This window comes from Eptatretus burgeri, chromosome 8 (genome assembly GCF_056783735.1).
Source record: "Eptatretus burgeri isolate ZD-2024b chromosome 8, Ebu_testis_v1, whole genome shotgun sequence".
In the NCBI taxonomy this organism is placed as follows: Eukaryota; Metazoa; Chordata; class Myxini; order Myxiniformes; family Myxinidae; genus Eptatretus; species Eptatretus burgeri.
The window spans coordinates 38,572,282-38,590,486 of NC_140968.1; the positions used below are offsets into that span (position 1 = coordinate 38,572,282).

The window sequence follows — 18,205 nt, forward strand, 5'->3', positions numbered from 1 at the left end:
CGATGCCATAAAGGGTGAAGCATGATCTGATGCAAGCCAAGCAGGAGTCCAGACCAGGATGTGGCATGTCTGGCCCGCACGTAGCTCACCACTCCCACCACAACCACTATGCGCAAACTTAGCCCATGGACAGATTTCTTACAGTCTCGTCTTCCTCTATCTGTCTCCCATTTGTGAGTGTGTCGACCTTAAGGTATCGCGTAAGCTCACAGGATTATTTCTGGGTGCCAGGGTTATAGTTTGGAACGGAATTCTCCTTAATTGTAACATTGCTTCTTTGTCCTCCTCACCCCCCTTATTTAATAAACTCTGTTTTCCACAATTGAAGTGTGGTTTGGTGTGCTGTATGGAATTGGGAACGGTAAAGTAAAGGTAAACCACGGTAAAGTCCACCTTTACGGTGTGAGTAAAGTCATGGCCATTGGGAATTGGTGTGGAAACCCGCTCGATTTTAAAACAATTGACCAACATAAAAGGCCTTCAGGCCCCGATCTTATGCTTATGCATTGCCGGAGTTTTTCTCCCATGGAGCGATTAAGTCATATGTCTTGTGAAGATTATATGTCAAGGTTGTAGTGATTTGTTGTCAACAACACAATTAATCACTTGAGTGTTTGCACGTGCACCTGTTATTAAAAAAAAGAGATTGTTTTTCATAGGTTTATTTTAACACTGTTCAAGCCTAGCGTGGGTATATTTCTTATACACTGCCTATGTTTTTCCTGGGAGTGATGGAGTCATATGTTTTGTGAAGATCCTATGTTGGAGGTTTTTGTGATTTGTTGTGAACAACACAAATTTTATTATTATTGTTTACATGTGCTCATGCAGGAATTTTTTAAAGACATTTCATTGATTTTGCCAGGCAACGCCCAGTACTTCAGCTAGTAATAAATAAAACATTTTTTTCTGTTGTATGCTTCTTTTTTTTCTTTTTTAGGTCCTCCTGGCACTGGGAAGACATCACTATGCAAAGCCCTGGCACAGAAACTCAGCATCCGTCTATCAGGAAGGTAAGGGACCATGCAACGTTTGTGAAATGGCCTTTTGCTCTTTAAGAGGGAACCAAAAGTGTGAATTATTTTTTGTTTTCAATACGTAGCTATTGTTACATTCATGGGAGAGGGGGGGTGGGAGTCAGAGATAGAATTCAGGTTGTAGCACCGTTCCATTCATGGTAAGTATTGAGGATCATTACCTTTGCCACCGAAGGTGGAAAGAGGTTATGTTTTCACCCCTGTCTGTTTGTGTGCAGGATATCTGAAAAAGTTGTGGACGGATACGGACGAAATTTGGTTGGCAGGTTAGGTGTGTGACAACAATGAACTGATGAGATTTTGGCGAAGATCCGGATCTCGATTCGGCTAATAGAATTTTTAAATGATTCTTCACCATTGAGATATAGGGCCAAAAACGACATCCATCCATCCATCCATTGGGTGCATACTCTGTGCAGAGCGTTGGTGCTGCCGAAGCAGTCTCCTTGGCTATTGGGCACAATCCTGGATGGGTCACCACTCCGACGCAGGATACAAGCAAGCTGGTACTCATTTTGCCAACCTCAGAAGGATGGCAGGCTGAGTCAACCCTACCTGTTATTAATTCAATGGAAAAGTGGGATTTGAACTCAGGCCCCTAGGATCCCAAGCCCACCACCCTAACCATTAAGCCAACACCAGGCATAAAAACGATATGTAGAACGACATCTCAAAAAGTGATGGACAGATTTGGCTGAAACTTGGTGGACACGTTTGTTTTGTGATGAGGAAGAGATTATTCAATTTTTTTGAAGATCCAAATACGGATCCTGATAATTTTTGGAGAGAGAGAGAGAGAGAGAGAGAGAGGAGAGAGAGAGAGAGAGAGAGAGAGAGAGAGAGAAAGAGAGAGAGAAAGAGAGAAAGAAAGAGAGAGAGAGAGAGAGAGAGAGAGAGAGAGAGAGAGAGAGAGAGAGAGAGAGAGAGAGAGAGAGAGAGAGAGAGAGAGAGAGAGATATATATATATATATATATATATATATATATATATATATATAGAGATATAGAGATATATATATGAAAAAAAAAAAAAAAAACAATATATAGCACAAGACATCAAAAAGTTGAAGATGGATTTCGATTAAACTTGGTGTACAGGTTGAGTGTGTGACAAGGACAAATCGATTCGATTTTGGTGAAGATCCGAATCCAGATCTGGATACGAGAATTATTTAATTACGTTTGCCACTGAAAGTGGAAGGAGGTTATGTTTTCACCCCTGTCTGTTTGTTTGTCTCTTTGTGTGGAGGATATCTCAAAAAGTTTTGGACGGATTCGGATGAAACTTGGTGGGCAGGTTGTGTGTATGACACGGACAAACTGATTAGATTTTGGTGAAGATCTGGGAATAGATCTGGATACAAGAATTTTTTTCGTGATTCTTCTCCATTGCGAAATAGGGCCAAAAACGATTATTAGCACGATCTCTCAGAATTTGTGGACAGATTTGGACGAAACTTGGTGGGTTGGGTGTGTGACAAGGAAAAATTGATTCAATTTTGGTGAAGATCCGAATCCGGATTTGCATCCCATCATTTTTTAAAGTGATTCTTCACCATTATGCCTGGTGTTGGCTTAATGGTTAGAGTGGTGGGCTTGGGATCCTGGGGTCCGAAGTTCAAATCCCACTCAGCTGTTGAATTAATACCAGGTGGGCTGACTCGGCCTGTCATCCTTCCGAGGTCGGCAAAATGAGTGCCAGCATGCTGGTATACTGCGTCGGAGTGGCGACAGGATTGTGCCAAATAGCCAAGGAGACTGCTTAAGCAGCACCAACGCTCTGTGCAGAGTATGGTGCCAAACTCCTCTCCTCCTCCTTCACCATTGAGAGATCGGGCTTATGTGTGTATATATGTATATGTGCACGACATCTCAAAAAGTTATGGACGGATTTGGATGAAACTTAGTGGACAGGTTGGGTGTGTGACAAGGACGAATTGATTCTATTTTGGTGAAGATCTGGATCTGGATCTGGATACGAGACTTATTTAATTTTTTAAGTGATTCTTCACCATTGAGAAATTGGGCCAAAAACGATGTATAGCATTAATTTTCAAAAATGTATTTGGCCCGATATGTTCTCGTGGATCAGGTATTGTGTGGCGGAGGTATGTGCTCAACTGAGTGCCCTTCTAGTTTTCAGTATGTATTAATGTTTGGAGTGAAGTTGTCTTTTGTGCCAGCACTGGGGGGACAGTGCTGTTTAATTTTACTGGTTAGAGAGGGTGAGGACATCTTCACAAGGAATATTTTACAAAACTGTCTCTCACTGAAATGCTTGGTCCATCAACCTTCTTCCCGTACCGACAGCACCACCTTTTTCCATGCCTTCAACAAAATTCCTTTCACCCATCCCATTATCTTTGGTTCCGTATGTCCAATTTGGAATCTTGAGAAGTCCAGTTTGCAGAGGTTGTCCACCTAAGACAATCAAATCCCTTTCACATCCTTTTACAGTGTCAAACCCTTGACATTAACCTTCCCCACATCTGCAAGTCCCCGTCCTTCCAACCACACCCGTTCTATGCGTTCCCCAAATCAGCATCCTCCACTTCACGTCCCTTCTTTCTGCATCCTCCCTCACCCCACCCCTTAAAGCTTTATGTCCAATCTTTCAGCCTTTCTACGCAGCCCACTCCCTCAAGGCTTCTCCTCACCTCGTCTCCTCAAAGCTTCGGGTGAGGGGAAACTTTGCGAGAGAGTGAGGGGAAGTGAGGACCCTGTCCCCTTAAAGCTTCCTCTCACCCTGTCCGCTCAAAGCTCCCTCTCACACTGTCCGCTCAAACCTTCCTCTCACCCTGTCCGCTCAAAGCTTCCTCTCACCCTGTCCGCTCAAAGCTTCCTCTCACCCTGTCCCCTCAAAGCTTCCTCTCACCCTGTCCCCTCAAAGCTTCCTCTCACCCTGTCCCCTCAAAGCTTCCTCTCACCCTGTCCCCTCAAAGCTTCCTCTCACCCTGTCCCCTCAAAGCTTCCTCTCACCCTGTCCCCTCAAAGCTTCCTCTCACCCTGTCCCCTCAAAGCTTACTCTCACCCTGTCCCCTCAAAGCTTCCTCTCACCCTGTCCCCTCAAAGCTTCCTCTCACCCTGTCCCCTCAAAGCTTCCTCTCACCCTGTCCCCTCAAAGCTTCCTCTCACCCTGTCCCCTCAAAGCTTCCTCTCACCCTGTCCCCTCAAAGCTTCCTCTCACCCTGTCCCCTCAAAGCTTCCTCTCACCCTGTCCCCTCAAAGCTTCCTCTCACCCTGTCCCCTCAAAGCTTCCTCTCACCCTGTCCCCTCAAAGCTTCCTCTCACCCTGTCCCCTCAAAGCTCCCTCTCACGCTGTCCCCTCAAAGCTTCCTCTCACCCTGTCCCCTCAAAGCTTCCTCTCACCCTGTCCCCTCAAAGCTTCCTCTCACCCTGTCCCCTCAAAGCTTCCTCTCACCCGGTCCCCTCAAAGCTTCCTCTCACCCGGTCCCCTCAAAGCTTCCTCTCACCCGGTCCCCTCAAAGCTTCCTCTCACCCGGTCCCCTCAAAGCTTCCTCTCACCCGGTCCCCTCAAAGCTTCCTCTCACCCGGTCCCCTCAAAGCTTCCTCTCACCCGGTCCCCTCAAAGCTTCCTCTCACCCGGTCCCCTCAAAGCTTCCTCTCACCCGGTCCCCTCAAAGCTTCCTCTCACCCGGACCCCTCAAAGCTTCCTCTCACCCTGTCTCCTCAAAGCTTCCTCTCACCCTGTCCCCTCAAAGCTTCCTCTCACCCTGTCCCCTCAAAGCTTCCTCTCACCCTGTCCCCTCGAAGCTTCCTCTCACCCTGTCCCCTCGAAGCTTCCTCTCACCCTGTCCCCTCGAAGCTTCCTCTCACCCTGTCCCCTCGAAGCTTCCTCTCACCCTGTCCCCTCGAAGCTTCCTCTCACCCTGTCCCCTCGAAGCTTCCTCTCACCCTGTCCCCTCGAAGCTTCCTCTCACCCTGTCCCCTCGAAGCTTCCTCTCACCCTGTCCCCTCGAAGCTTCCTCTCACCCTGTCGGGTCGAAGCTTCCGGTCACCCTGTCCCCTCGAAGCATCCTCTCACCCTGTCCCCTCGAAGCTTCCTCTCAGCCTGTGCCCACGAAGCGTCCTCTCAGCCTGTCCCCTCGGCTTCCTCTCACCCTGTCCCTCGAGCTTCCTCTCACCCTGTCCCCTCGAAGCTTCCTCTCACCCTGTCCCCTCGGCTTCCTCTCACCCTGTCCCCTCGAAGCATCCTCTCACCCTGTCCCCTCGAAGCTTCCTCTCACCCTGTCCCCTCGGCTTCCTCTCACCCTGTCCCCTCGGCTTCCTCTCACCCTGTCCCCTCAGGCTTCCTCTCACCCTGTCCCCTCAAAGCTTCCTCTCACCCTGTCCCCTCAAAGCTTCCTCTCACCCTGTCCCCTCAAAGCTTCCTCTCACCCTGTCCCCTCAAAGCTTCCTCTCACCCTGTCCCCTCAAAGCTTCCTCTCACCCTGTCCCCTCACAGCTTCCTCTCACCCTGTCCCCTCAAAGCTTCCTCTCACCCTGTCCCCTCAAAGCTTCCTCTCACCCTGTCCCCTCAAAGCTTCCTCTCACCCTGTCCCCTCAAAGCTTCCTCTCAACCTGTCCCCTCAAAGCTTCCTCTCACCCTGTCCCCTCAAAGCTTCCTCTCACCCTGTCCCCTCAAAGCTTCCTCTCACCCTGTCCCCTCAAAGCTTCCTCTCACCCTGTCCCCTCAAAGCTTCCTCTCACCCTGTCCCCTCAAAGCTTCCTCTCACCCTGTCCCCTCAAAGCTTCCTCTCACCCTGTCCCCTCAAAGCTTCCTCTCACCCTGTCCCCTCAAAGCTTCCTCTCACCCTGTCCCCTCAAAGCTTCCTCTCACCCTGTCCCCTCAAAGCTTCATTCTCCATCCCAGCCTCCCCCCTACCCTACCTCCCCACGTCCATAATTGTGTGGACCTGAAACTTCCGAGGCCTCCACACTAACCTGACAGATCTCTCCCTTCAGGTCACTGCTGATAAACTGGACATCATATGTTGAACAGAATCCTTCCTCCCATCGGACAACCCTGACCCTGTCATGTCTCTCCCTGGCGATTGTCTCCTCCAATTTGATAGGTCCGAACTTCGCCTTACCGGCGAAGTGCACTTTACATCAATAACTAAATTTCTCATTGTCCGTGTATAATCTTGCACCTCCCAACCCCAGAAGTACCTTTGGTTGCGATGTCTTTTCTGCTTCCACCTCTTGTTTGTCTGTGTCTTGTTCCATCTTCTAAAATCTAAATAGTGACAACTCCATCTCCATCTACACACATATATATATATATATATATATATATATATATATATATATATATATATATATATATATATATATATATATATATATATATATATATATATATATATATATATATATATATCTGTCTCTGTCTCTGTCTCCCTCTCCCCCTGCTGACTGTTGGTTCATCATGTGAACTATCATGGCGGCTGCTCACTTCGCGTCATGAGTGCCCGTCCTCCATTGTGCCAGTTTGTGTTTCCCCTTTCCCCATTTCATCCCTCTGTGCTCGTGTTTTTTTTTGTTTGTGAGTTTTTCCCGTGTTTCCCTTCTGTGTGGAGAAGAGAGAGAGCTCGTCGCGGCACTAGTCAGGGTATCGCCTGTTTTTGGGCGGTGCCCTGTTCGTCCATTAATTATTTAAAAGCCTTTCACTTTAAACCTGCTTTATTTTGGTTTTTATTTCGCTTGCCTTTCCTTATTTTGTTTTGTTAGTGCCCTCTTTCCCAAATTTCGGGAAAGTAGGAGTGTATTGTTAACTTCCTCTTCCTCAGTGAGGAAGACGACGAGCGTCGGGTCTTTGTTGTAACATGGCGGCGGCTCGCTCGCAGCACGATGCTGCTTTTGAGGGACTTACTCGTAAAAACGCTCTAATTTGTGTCCCCCCCCCCCGACGGGGTTCTTTCTGAGGAGATTGTTTTGGCCGTTGGAGACGTTATCGGCATTGTGCTTGTTCGTGCTGCGTCACGCATGAATCAGAAGGTCGTGGTGTTCGTCTCCGATGTTCGTCTTGTTCACGATGTCGTGAGTTCCGGGTTAACCACACACAGTGGTCACTTTGTTATGGCCTCCCCGATGGATGTCCCGGCAATGAAAATAATCGTCTCTCACGTGCCTCCTTTCGTGTCGAATCAACAACTTGCCTCTGTTTTGTCTCATTACGGGAAAATTGTGTCAAAGATCTCGATGACCCCCTCGGGTGCCGCCATGACGAGGCAAAGCACGTGATGAGCTTTCGGCGGCAAGTTTACATAGTGCTGCCAGACCGTGGGGACGACACGAGTTTAAACGTTTCTTTTAAGATTAAAATTGATAATTATGATTACCAAGTGTATGCTTCATCAGCGACTTTAACATGTTTTCTTTGTGGAGCCTGTGGCCGTTTAAAAAGATTTTGTCTGAAAGCTTCTTGTTCGAAGTGTAGGGAATCGGGACATGTTGATATTGATTGTGAAACGGTTAGCGACCCACAACCTCGTCTGGTGGAGGAGGTGATGCCCAGTGAACCCAACGTTCCCGCTCATACTGTTCCCTTACATAGTGAGGACGGTAAGGATGATTTTATTACCGTGTCAAAAAAAAACGTAGAGCGTCTGCTCCTCGTGACCCCACTTGCTCTCCCAAGGTAGTCGTGCTGGATACGGTTGTTCCGGTAACTGAGGAACCTCATCGGAATGAAAAAAGGATGAAATGGTTTCCGATAACGAGAATGTATTTCAAAGTGTACAGTGTGGTCCGGTTCCTTCAGATAGCGGTGAAGTGTCTCTTGGTGTTACTGAACCGTGTGTAGAATGTCGGGAGGTATCAGCGTTCGGTTATCCTGAGACGGACCGAAATAGTGTTGCAGCTCCATGCGATGTTGCCACCTCAACAAATGATCAACATACAGTTTGTGAGGCCTCAGTAGAGGTGCCCGATGTAGTTATACAAGATGGTGGATTAGAAGCCCCATCTCATGTTGATGAAAGTGTTAAACAGGACTCACAAAGTACCACCGTGCATCACTCGGTACCCCTCTTAGACGTGTTTGTAAAGGTCCAGGGTGATACTTACGAACCTAGTGGAAGGTTATCTGGGCTGCCTGCTTCAGATGATGACATGGAGGTGACTGATTTGTCACAGTCATCATCTGATCATTTACAGATATCTCCACAGGTTATTGTATCCTTTCTGAATGAGACGTTTAGGCTGCGGAATGTCATCATTCATCAACACTTTCCTGACTTGCTTTCCTTCATGCAGACTGCAAAGTGCATAATTAGGAATTCTAAAGATTTTGAAATAACTAAACCACAAATTCACAGATTGAGGAAGTTTATTACAAAATCAGGTTTAGAATGTTCTCAACACCTGCCAAACCCACTGATACGGGATGAAAAAGAAGGAAGTGCTTTTTGGCACCTTAAACATGAATGTGGGTGGTGCTAACCATTTGCGTCGGATCCAAGTTAAAAACTTGTTTCTTCAGAAACATGTGGATGTCTGTTTGTTGCAAGAAACGCACATACCGGACACCTCACAGTCTGACTGGCTCTGCCTTAACAAGGGGTTTTGTTTCTTCAGTAATTAGTCTTCTGTCTCAGCGGGTGTTACCTTTATGCTTCGTCCAGGGTTTGTTCCTGACTCATATAGTTTCCTTGAAATAGTTAAAGGACACTTGGCATCATTAGAGTTCGTGTATCAAGGATTTCACCTCACCTTACATAATGTCTATGCTCCAAGTGAGAGCGGGGCTCGTAAAGATTTTTTTACACATCTGGCTAATTACTTCCATACTTTAGTCTTTGATCACTGTATTTGTATCGGAGATTTCAATTGCACGTTTGAACCTAATTTAGATAGGAATACACCAGAACCACATCCTGAATCTCATAAACACATATCTTGTTGTTTTTCATCACTTGGTCTACTCGATGCTTGGCGCATGCAGCACCGTACAGCATCTCAGCATACATGGTGCCGGTGTGCTAATGGGCTGATAACACTTGCAAGGCTGGATAGATGGTACTCTACTTTTAGAAATGTCCTCATGTCTTGTAACATCTTTCCTTCCATTTTCTCTGATCATCACTTGGTAGTGCTTGGTTTATCCTCTTCTCAGTTACCGCAAAAAAGTGCGTATTGGACCTTCAATTGTTGGAGGATTGTTTTTTTACTGACGCTTTTTGGAGGTTTTGGGAAAAAACTTATCCAAAGTAAACCTTCCTATGCTTCTATCCAGTTATGGTGGGACAATGCGAAAGCTCAAATTCGTGTTTTCTGTCAATGTTATCAGGCCTTTTCCATGAGCAAGAATAAAATTGCTGTTTCACTCTTGGAAACTGAGATTTTGCAGTTGGAAGAAGACTTTGCTAAAGCTCAAAATGACAGAAAGCTTCGGCTATTATTAGAAAAAAGAGCTTATCTCAGAGAATTAATTCATGAAAAAGTCATGGGGGTGTCAATTCGACTCAGAATCCAAAATGTGAAGTTTTCTGACACCCCAAATAAAAGGTTTTTCCAGTTAGAAGGGGCTAAGAAATCCCAAAGGCAGATTTTCTCCTTGTTGGATGATCAAGGCACTATTATACAAAATGAAAGTGATGTTCGAAGACTTGTGAAAAATTATTTTTCTGATTTATTTGCGAAGGAATCTGTTTAAAGATTGTGTTGATGAGATGACAAATCATGTTCCTTCTTTGAGTTGTGGACAGCGTCAAGCTCTTGAAAAGCCGCTTACCCTGGAAGAACTCAGCATGGCTCTGAACAGCTTTGAACGTGGAAAAGCCCCTGGAATCGACGGACTTCCATTGAAATTTTTTTCAGTATTTTGGGACATCTTAGGTCCAGAAGTACTGTTGGTTCTGCAAGAAAGTTTACTTTCTGGCATACTGCCTCTCAGCTGTTGAAGAGCAGTGGTTTGTCTTCTCCCAAAAAGTGACGATCTCCGTCAAATCAAGAACTGGCGCCTCATCTCATTATTATGTTCTGACTCCAAACTCTTTTCCAAATTGTTGGCCGATCGGCTAAAAGTTGTCGTCGGGACTCTCGTTCATCATGACCAGAGCTACTGTGTTCCAGGGAGATCAATCTCTGATAACATCTTTTTAGTTAGAGATTTGATTGATTGTGGTCTTAAGGAGGAAGGGGGGGGGGTTGGTTTGATTTTCCTTGATGTCAAAAAGGCTTTTGATAGCATTGATCACTTTTATATGTTTCATGTGTTGCAAAAGTTTGGTCTGGGTGAAAGGTTCATTAGTTTTGTTGTTGTTATACAACAATATATCCAGTTTGTGTAAGGTAAATGATGGTCTCTGCTCTCCCATTCAGGTTCAGAGGGGTGTTCGGCAAGGCTGCCCATTGTCAGGTTTACTGTTTAGCCTTTCTCTTGAGCCATTACTAATCAATCTTAGGAACTCTCTTTCTGGCTTTGTACCGTCACCAGAAGAACACCCTATCGTTGTGTCTGCATATGCTGATGATGTCTGTATAGTATTAAAAATGATCAGGATCTAACCACTCTTCTTGGATCTTTACATAAGTTTCATCTTGCTTCACATTTGCAGTGTAATTGGCAAAAGAGTCAGGCTCTGTGGGTGTCCTCAGCTCAATGTACATCCGGTGGGCTTCCCTTAGTGCCACCTCAGTCTCTTCCGAAAGTTCTCAGGTGGACGAGAGAGGGGGTGAAATACTTAGGTGTTTATCTTGGCCCTCACCAGTACTCCCTTATTAACTGGGAAGGAGTGGTAGATCACGTAACCAAACGTCTCAACAAATGGAAAAGGTTCCTTCCGCAAATGTCTTTCAGAGGTCGTATACTACTGTAATTATTAATACTTTAGCTACCTCTGTCTTGTGGCACAAATTCATCTGTTTACAGCCACCAGACAGCTTGCTTAAAGAGACTCAACAGATACTGGTTAATTTTTTCTGGAATGGTTATCATTGGTTGCGGTCAGATTTACTCTGTCGCCTCTTGTCTGATGGCCAAGGGCTCATTGACGTAAAGTGTCGTCTGATGGACTTTCGGCTGAAGTCGATACAATGAGCGATCAATGTGGAAAAACTGCCCTGGCGCCCCGTAGCACAACAAATATTGAGACAAGCTGGATTGCTCGGCTACGGGCTTGAGTTATTCCTAATTGAGTCAAAAAATATTGACACGTCTCTCCTTCCTCTGTTCTACCAGAGTCTGTTGAATGCTTGGCAAGCAGTAGTGGTGACCTGCCAGAAGGATTTGTATGACATCAAAATGTTTGTAGGAGAACCTCTATTCCTCAACCCACTCTTTCCCAATGTTCCCAAAAGCCATTGCTTTTTACAAAACTTCATTTCAGCTGGTATCAAAAATGTTTGGCATCTTCGTGACAAATCCAATTGTTGCTGGAAGTCTGTTAAAGAAATTGCTGAAATCACTGGCACCAGGTTGTTAAGAGCTGTCGGTAAAGTACTTGTAGATGTCATCCGTACATCCTTTAAACTTGGGTTGCAGTGAAGTACGGAGGTCCAATGGACACCTCATAAGCCTTCACTTCCGAGCTTACTTGTCCAATTCTCTGGGGTTACTCAATCTCCAGTCAGTATTGCTTCCTGTTTATTTAGTAATCTTGACAGTAAATCAATTTATCGTTTTTGTCTTTCTGTTATTATTATAAATACCTCTGCAGTAGGAGTACTGAGATGGAAAACGCTTTTGCCGTATGCCACCCCTTCTGAACCTGCATGCGAATAGATGTATTGCACACCAATAACAAAAAGATCAGGTGACTTGCAATGGAGACTAGCTCAACTGCCACTGCCAACAAACACCTTTGTCAACCAAATTGATGTTGCTGTATCAGTGCTTTGTCCCTTTTGTAACATCACTGAAGATTTGTCCCATGGATATATTGATTGTGTACGATTGTGCCCCCTTTTTCTTTTATTGAACAATATATTTAATTGGGTAAATGTCCCCTTTTCACTCCGGTTTTTTATTTTTGGCCTCAGAGTCAATTCCGGTACTGAAAAGTTGTTAATGTTTTTGAACTATGTTCTGTCAGAGGCAAAATTAGCGATCTACCTGTCGAGGAAAGCCAAAGTGAAAGGCAAACATTTTGAGCAATGTAACGTGATTTTGCATTTCCAATCCCTGTTTTCAACTTGTTTGAAACAAGAATTTAATTATTACAGAAATAATGAAAATATTAATACCTTTGTTGAAACTTGGTGTGTTGGTAAGATGTGCAAGGTAAATGAAAATGTATTAGAAATCTATGTGTAGTGTTTTTCTTTTCTTTTCTCCTGTCTCTCTGTCTCTCTGTCTCTCTGTCTCTCTGTCTGTCTCTCTCTCTCTCTGTGTCTCTCTCTGTCTGTCTCTCTCTGTCTGTCTCTCTCTGTCTGTCTGTCTCTCTCTGTCTGTCTGTCTCTCTCTGTCTGTCTGTCTGTCTCTGTCTGTCTGTCTCTGTCTGTCTGTCTCTCTCTCTCTCTCTCATAACATGGACCAACTTTTCAACACTCATCCCAACTCTTTCTTCCTTATATGTGGTGATTTCAATTGCCACCATGCAAATTGGCTGGGTGTTGGTCCTTCTCTCACCAGCCATGGCACTTCAGCAAAGCACTTCTGTGACTCCATGGGACTGACGCCATCTGTGAATTTTCAGACCTGGATTTCTCCCAAAGGTAAATCCTCCCTTCTGGACTTGGTGATGACAAGCATTCCTGCAAATGTCTCCTACTCTTTCTCTGCTCCAATTGGTTCATCTGATCATATGCTGATGAATGTCAATATCTCTCTGGCTATTCTCAGAGAGTCACTTCAGTGTCAGCACATCTGCCAGTTCACTCGGCAAGATTGGCAGGGACTGCAAGCTGCAATCTCACTTCAGGATTGGTCTTCTATATCTATTGCCCCTAATATTAACTTAGCCTGCGAATTCTTTGACAGAAACCTGCTGTCCCTTTGGCAGAGATCCATCTCATCTAATCTTCAGTTATCCTACCCTTCTTTCCTGCCCATGGTACATTGAATCCTCTGGTGAGGCAGATGCTCTGAAACAACTTGCCTTCCCTTCATGGAAAACAAACCCGACTGAAAGCAATCTCAGATCATTCCACAAAACCTGCAACACTTGTGTGTCCACTCTAAGGAGAAATAGAAAACAACATCTGTCCAACCTCAAGATTGAACGTCCAACCTCAAGCTCAGGCAGACCCTTCTCTTTTGAACCAACGTGACTCTTTAGGTCATCTCTACCGAGATGACCTAATAAAGCCGGACGAAATGTCCGTCCGTACGTCCGTCCGTCAACAATTTTTCTTTCCGATCTTGATGAAACTTAGTATGTGGGTAGAGGTCGATGAGTGTTGCACAACGATATAACGTTTGTCCGGGTTCAAGGTCAGGGTCAAGGTCACGAGGTCACGTAAGTTATAAAAATCGCCATTTTCAAAACCTATCTCGTCTGCCATTCTACAAGATATTCGGCAACTGTTTATTGATTATGATAGTAAAAAATATTATCTTGTATCTAACCGGACAGATTTTTGAATTTCCTTCCCGTTTGATCATCACGTGATCTGGAAGATGGCCAAAAACGCCGATGCGATTCGCAAAGAAGGAAGGAAGGAGAAATGAAATATAAATATAAAACACATTTTTAGCCTTTTATATTTATACATTTTCCGCCGAAGGTGCAAAAGTTTCAAAACCCGAAATGTAAACGTCGGCATTTATTTTCAAAATATAATTTCGTGCGCACACGCCAAAATACCGAGTCATCTTTAACCAAACTGCGCAGTTCGAGCTGCGCAGTAGTCTTCGGTCATAACTGAACATTGAGAACTTGTGGTATTATGGAGATGACCGTCACCCCCACACGGGGGTAATTTTTTTCAATTAATTTCACCAACATTCGTGGTCTTTCTTCGAATCTTTCCACTGTCGAACATCATCGAGCAAGCTCCTCTCCTAATACTATTTTGCTTCTATCAGAGACCCAATTATCACAAGATGTTCTTGTTAATTCTTATAACATCTCGAACGACAACCTTCACTCACGATTCCGCTTCAAAGGAGTAGTCTGTGTTTACTTCAACATCAACATGCCTGCCGTACGCCTTGTGGACCTCGAATCTCCAAACTTTGATGTCTCCCGGCCATCACTATCTTTCTCTGTTTCACTTACTGCTCTCCCAATTCTACAAACTTCATAGCTTTCTTTAACTATCTTAACTCTTGCCATGAGGCCATGACATCCGTACACCCTCAAGTAGAATTTCTCTATCTCGGATACTTCACTGTATACCATAGGGATTGGCTGAAATCTTCCCACACGGATGTTGGGGGAGTGGAAGCTCTTGCATTTTCCATTCTTAATGATTTGGAACAAATCATCACTCAACCTACCCATATCGTCATGACCACACTACCAATACTTTGGATTTATTCTTCACTTCCAATCCCTTGCATTACAACAACACAATTTCACCTCCAATTAGTTCTTATGACCACAATCTTGTGAGCACCACTTTATTAACCACCACTTCTCCTCTTACTGCTTCGCCAAAACACCAGTATTGGCATTTCAATAATGCTGACTGGACTGGTTGGTGAAACTTCTTTTCTGACTTTCCATGGAAAGACTACTGCCTCTCCTTGGGCAATGCCTCTATCTCTGCTGAACATATAGCTGAGGTTATTGTTGCAGGAATGAAGGCTTTTATCCCCTTCTCTTTCAAATCTATCTCTTACCAATTCTTGGTTCAAAAATTCCTGCTCTGTGGCCATTCGTGCAAGGGAGGCCACATATCGGACATGGAAAACCTCTTCTTCCTCTGACTCGCATTCAGCTTTCATATTCGCCAGAAATCATCGCAAACATGTTATTTGTGAGGCGAAGCATTCCTCTATCCAAAAGAAATGTGACAACCTCTCAACTTCTTCCACTAATAGATCTTTCTGGTCCTGAGCTAAAAGTATCTCCAACAACTTCTGTCGCTCTACCTTTCCTTCGCTTTTCCATTTTGATGATACTATCGCTGTCTCTCCGACTGATAAAGCAACTCTTTTTGGTTCTCTTTTTTTCCTCTAACTCCACACTGGATGACTATAACATTCCATCTCCCTCTGATGCTCCCCTCACCAATCCCATGTCCCTCCCTATAATCTCTGTTCCTGCAGTCAAAAAAAATACTCCTCTCTCTGGACATAAAGGCCCTGTCACACCTTGACGATTTAGCCAGCGTATGCCGACGTATGAAAAATTTGTCTAAAATGCTGGCACACCTCGAATACGTTATGGGTAAGTTTTGTATCCGTTAAGAGCACGCTGGCATATGTCGTAGTAAGCCGAGCTCCTCAACAAATTTTAACATGCTTGAAAATTTTAGACGTATGCCAGTGTATGACTCACACGTTCTGCATACGCTGGCCATAAGTTGTAGGCACGTTACGCGATTGTTGACACACGTCGACAAACGTTACTTGTAAGTTACTCATCGTTCGAAACGCGTCGAGGTAATGTTTAGCATACCTGAAACTTATTTCTAACCTACGAGTAACATGTTGTAGGCACGTTACGCGATCGTTGACACACGTTACTTGTAAGTTACTCATAAGTCGAAACACGTCGAGGTAATGTTTAGCGTCAGTGTTCCAGACTCCCTGTTTTTTTTTTTCTTTTTTTTTTTCTTCGGTATGACGGTGATGTTGACACTTCGATTTCTAGTGCGGTTATAATATAATATAATTAATAGGCTGCCACTCAACGATTTAAATCATAACGCTAAACATTACCTCGACGTGCTTCGACTTATGAGTAACTTACAAGTAACGTGTGTTGACGTGTGTCAACGATCGCGTAATGTGCCTACAACTTATGGCCAGCGTATGCGGAACGTGTGTCATACGCTGGCATACGTCGAAAAATTTTCAAGCATGTTAAAATTTGTTAAAAAAAGAAGAGAAGACATGACAAAGGGTTGTGTTTAAAAGATGGTGCAGATAGTTGAGTGTGAGAAGCATTACAGAATATGCACAAGTTAAAAGAAGAAGAGCACTACATTCTTTTTTTTACAGCTCTGTTGAAGGTAGAGTATATCTGTGGAGCATGGAGCTGTTTTTGTTCATATACAGTCTTAGAAACATTGTTTCTAAGTAATGGAAAAGAAACGGTAAACTAGGTGTCAGAGCATGGTTTATGCACATACAAATCGAGAATAAAGAGCAACAGGTACGTTGAAGTTTACATAAAACTCTGTAAGTACAACTTCTGTCAGATGTAAGTCACAATTTAAGGTAAACATATTTTGAGGTTTGATTAGAGCACAAACTATGCATGCACTCAAGGAAGAACCAGAAGTCAAGCTGATTGATCTCTGACCATCAGTTGGACTCCTACCCAGTAACTCAATTCTGGCCATACTGTTGCTCCCTGCTCAACAATGGATGGAGGCCCAAAGTCTTAATTGGTGAAAATCGTCTACCTGGACATCTTGGGTATTCGACACAGTCTGTCATCTTGCTCTGCTTGCCAAACTTACTGCTTGTGGCATACAAGGCTGCTTTTATACCTGGCTTTCTGACTTCCACCATTCACATGGTCAACACATTGCTATCAATGGAACCTTCTCTTCTCATTTCCTACTGCTGGCTGCATTCGAACAAGGTGGTGTTTTGGACCCAGTCTTGTTCTTCATCTGCATAAAATACCTCTCTAATACTCTGGAAAATCCTTTCTTCCATTTTTTCAGATGACCCCACATTGTGTACTGCAGTAAGCTGTCTCACTGAAAGGTAGACATCAGCTGCTCCAGTCTTTTCTGATCAATAATTAATTCAATGCTGGTCTGATAAATGGAACACATCTTTCAATCTCGTGAAACCTCACAGCCTCGCCCTAACACTCCAAAAGGATCATCAAACGATCCTACCTATCTGTTTGGTTAGTCAGCTCCTGAAAGAGGTTCAATCTCTTGAAGGTCTCTGCCCCACCACCATCCATGACCTCTGCTGGGCTGACCACATCATATGACTGACCTCGAAAGACAGCTGCAGACCAGGCATTCATCGTCATTCCAAGTCAAATTTAATGTGTTAACAGTATTGGCATCTCCCACAATGAGACCTAAGCACAAGACCTGTTCCTCTTACATTGCAGACAAGTCAGTGGCCTCTCTGTTGTTTATTGTTGTTTGAAACACTTCTCCTCAGGTCTCACTCCCTCTGCCCTCTGAACAGAGGTGGTTCAATTCCACTCTTGCCTTTAAGACTCTGAGCAATCGGTGCACCACCACCTCATGTCATCCCCCATTCCTACCTGTGATCTTTTGTACCCCCTTAACCCCAACCAACCAAGCCCAAACTTGTCTACTCCCCTAACCCGACCTAACCAACCCTCTTCTTCCAAGTTTCTGTTTCATCTCCTCTCTCTCTCTCCCCCTCTCTCTCCCTCCCTCTCTCTCCCTCACATAATTCCCTGCTTGTTCACTTCCTTCCCCGCCCCTCCGCCCCTACCCCATCAATTTGTTTCCATTTAACTGTCTCCAAACTTCTTCCTTGAGGCCAGACTTTGTATTCAAAAAATCATTCTTCATGCAGTAACATTTTATGTTGGACAGTCACTATATCTGCCAATAAAATATATTTGCATACTCGTGTTATTTTGTTCTTCTTCTGATATTTTATCTTGCTCTTATTGATGTATAATTTTGGATTCGGGATTTATGTTTCCATCAAATCCATTGAAACCACAAAATTGAACAGGATGCTAATGATGTTCTTTGTTGTTGTTTTTCTCCCTCCCCTCCAACACCCCTAGATACAAGTGTGGACAACTCATTGAGATAAACAGCCACAGTCTTTTTTCAAAGTGGTTTTCAGAGGTGGGTTGTTGGAATGAAATCCACTGACAACTTCCTTGCTTTTCGATATGCAAAATCACCAAAATGAAATGAGCACCAAATCATTTGTGCAAGCTTGTCTTAAAATAAATAAATAATAAATCGGTTTTTGCATGCAGAGTGGGAAGCTGGTGATGAAGATGTTTCAGAAGATCCAGGATCTGATTGATGACAAAGAATCCCTCATTTGTGTGTTGATCGATGAGGTCAGATTATGATGCATCATATTATAGTTTATGAAAGATTTTACCAGCTCGGTTAATGGTACTTTCATTGTAAAGGCATTT

At 44.2% G+C, this 18,205-nt stretch overlaps 1 protein-coding gene across 17 annotated transcripts in view; it reads left to right on the plus strand.

Annotated features, from left to right (window-relative positions):
* The window catches only part of TRIP13 (thyroid hormone receptor interactor 13), a 168,326-nt gene that overhangs the window by 32,045 nt on the left and 118,076 nt on the right, over nt 1–18,205 (plus strand). For all 17 annotated transcript variants that reach the window (XR_015061344.1, XR_015061346.1, XR_015061341.1 and 14 more), the window contains 3 exons: nt 941–1,013; nt 17,837–17,900; nt 18,038–18,124. Coding sequence is in view for 12 of the 17 variants with exons in the window: in XM_085893719.1 (XP_085749845.1) it covers nt 941–1,013; nt 17,837–17,900; nt 18,038–18,124 (224 nt within the window). In the remaining 5 variants the exon portion in view is untranslated. The remainder of the gene's footprint in view (nt 1–940; nt 1,014–17,836; nt 17,901–18,037; nt 18,125–18,205) is intronic.